This window comes from Sphaeramia orbicularis, chromosome 13, assembly GCF_902148855.1.
Source record: "Sphaeramia orbicularis chromosome 13, fSphaOr1.1, whole genome shotgun sequence".
Taxonomy (NCBI): Eukaryota; Metazoa; Chordata; class Actinopteri; order Kurtiformes; family Apogonidae; genus Sphaeramia; species Sphaeramia orbicularis.
Window position 1 is genome coordinate 37,928,796 of NC_043969.1, and position 2,555 is coordinate 37,931,350.

The 2,555-nt window shown below is 44.1% G+C and overlaps 1 protein-coding gene across 1 annotated transcript; it reads left to right on the top strand.

Moving 5' to 3' along the window:
* The first annotated feature begins 712 nt into the window (after positions 1-712).
* fam181b (family with sequence similarity 181 member B) lies at positions 713-2,254 on the top strand. Its single transcript, XM_030152316.1, has one exon. The coding sequence runs from the start codon at positions 1,179-1,181 to the stop codon at positions 2,145-2,147; it is 969 nt and encodes a 322-aa protein (XP_030008176.1). The 5' UTR covers positions 713-1,178; the 3' UTR covers positions 2,148-2,254.
* The last annotated feature ends 301 nt before the right edge of the window (positions 2,255-2,555 follow it).

Consider the following 2,555-nt stretch of genomic DNA (forward strand, 5'->3'; position numbering starts at 1 on the left):
GAAATTACTTGGTCACAATAGCTCAGTTGCACACACACATATCTATCTATCTATCTATCTATCTATCTATCTATCTATCTATCTATCTATCTATCTATCTATCTATCTATCTATCTATCTATCTATCTATCTATCTATCTATCTATCTATCTATCTATCTATCTATCTATCTATCTATCTATCTATCTATCTATCAAGGAAAATAAATGTGAAGAGATAAAAGCAATAAATAAAATACACTAAAAAATACAACATTTGCATCTGTACAAATCTACAGGAAATGGAAGTAAATATACATGCAAATGTACGTTATATACATGCAGGTGAGAAAGTGAATTACTGTTATTATTTCTTTTATTTTGTATTGTTGGCTCTTGTTTTTTTGCACTATCCTTATGCATGTACACTTTTTTCTTGCACTTTATTCTGTTGTAGCCTCGACTGTTAAATTTCCCCGCTATGGGATCAATAAAGTCTAATGTAATCTAAGTATTTTACACAAATCTTCTTCATTTTACCTTAACTGTTGACTGTATTTTAGCATTTTGCATCTTCATTTATGAAAAGTTTTCGTTTATTTTCTTTAAGTTAGTGCAGTCGTTGCTGTGTCTTTTACTTATTTAATGATACAAATAAGATCATTTTAACCCTTTAAAAATACACTTTGCGAGCTCTGGTTTGCAGAGATGTTTCTAAATGCTCTCTCTAAGTGGGTTTTCCACATTTGTCTGCACAGTGTTACAGTAATCTGCTCCTGTTTCATGAAAGAGCTTTTCCCTGAGTGCATACACAAACAGTTAAACTAGAGGGGGGAGTTTTGACAGAGGTTATTGTCTTCAACTCAGCAGGGAATTTCAGACAAATCCCTCTTAGATGCAGGTGGTCGGGCACAAGCAAAGAGTTAAGTCCTGCGCTCCCTTTGCTCCTCCTCTTTGATGTTCTGACATCATTAGTCCGGCCCCCTGAAAGATCTCCTCTCCTTCCTCAGAGCCCGTCACTTTCTACTTCTGAAATGTTTACAGCAGGAACCTCGTGAGCGGCGTCAAGACAGAGAGTGTTTGTCAGGAGAAGGGAAAAGACATGCTTTGAAGAAACTTTTTTTTTTTTTTTTTTTGAGGGGGGGGTTTCAGGGGATCACAGCGGATGCCATAGGTGTAGCCTCTGGGCTCAACAGAGTAATGGCTGTTCAGACTGCAATCATGAACCCTCAGTTCATGAATTTCTGCTTCCCTGGTTCTGTGATGGAGTACGACATAGAGAAAAGTCTGGATGGAAGTCTTCTGGGTGAGGCAGAAAATGATGAGGACTACAAAGAGACCACCAGGGACCTGCTGAGCTTCATAGACTCGGCCTCTAGCAATATCAAACTGGCTCTGGACAAGCCGGTGAAGTCAAAGAGGAAAGTCAACCACCGGAAGTATCTGCAGAAACAAATCAAAAGGTGCACCGGCATCATCACGCCAGGGAATGTAGCGGAAGCCCCGGTGAAAAGACAAAACTCCCCCCTGGCTCAACCCGGACCTTTACAGAGCAAAACCCTGGCGAAGCGCGACGGGGTCCACGCCAACTTACAGAGCAAAAGCTTGGCAGCCCTCTTCAGCCCGGTGCAGGATGTAAGGGGCGAAAAAGCCAAAAAACCGCCCCTGAGGCACCGAAATCTGCCTCCGTCTTTCTTCACCGAGCCTGCCAACTGCTCCAAAGTCAGCTCCACATCGGGAATGACCCTCAAGGACTTGGAACGAGGTAACCCCGAGGCCGTAGACTTCTTTGAGCTCTTGGGCCCCGATTACAGCAACATGGTGACGGAGCAGGACCTGTACCAGAGCATGCCGGTCCGAGTGCAACCCGCCGACATGGGAGGCCTAGACCCGGTTTCCTACGACGCTCACCATCTAGTCGGGGGGGTTCTGTACTCGGAACCCTGGAGTAACTGCTCTGGAGCCGCTATGAAGAAACACGGGGACGGTCTCCGATCGGGGCCCCCCCAACCCCCGGTCTTCTGTCACTCTGAGGCTACATCCGGGCCTGTGGAGGACAACACACTGTGCACTTTGGCCTTCCCGAACTTCTTCACAGACTGTTCCATACCTCAGGTCACTTACGATTTAAGTGGTGGATTTAACAGAGCTAATTATTCATCTCTATGAGACACTGACTCTTCTGGTGTTTAGAACTTTAACTGTAGTCTAAGAGAGTTTGACGTTGCTGTTTGTATCGTCGGCGTGTTTGCCGAAGTCGACTATCGCCTCTTCTCGACAGCGTACGGAAGAAAAGAAGGTTTTATATCGTAAAATGTGCAGCGATAACCCATGGACTTTCCTACATCCCACTGTGTTTGATTTTTTTCATGTCAGAGGCATCGAGCTGCACAAATAGTCGCCGGTTCAGTTCGGTTCAGTTCAGTTCAGTTTAGTTTGGTTCAGTTCGGTTCAGTTCAGTTCGGTTCAGTTCAGTTCAGTTCAGTTTGGTTTGGTTCATTTCGGTTCAGTTCAGTTCATTTCATTTCGGTTCAGTTCAGTTCGGTTCAGTTCAGTTCAGTTCAGTTCAGTTCAGTT

Excerpts from the sequence above, each read along its gene's own strand:
- fam181b (XM_030152316.1), top strand. The coding sequence starts at position 1,179 with ATGGCTGTTCAGACTGCAATCATGAACCCTCAGTTCATGAATTTCTGC.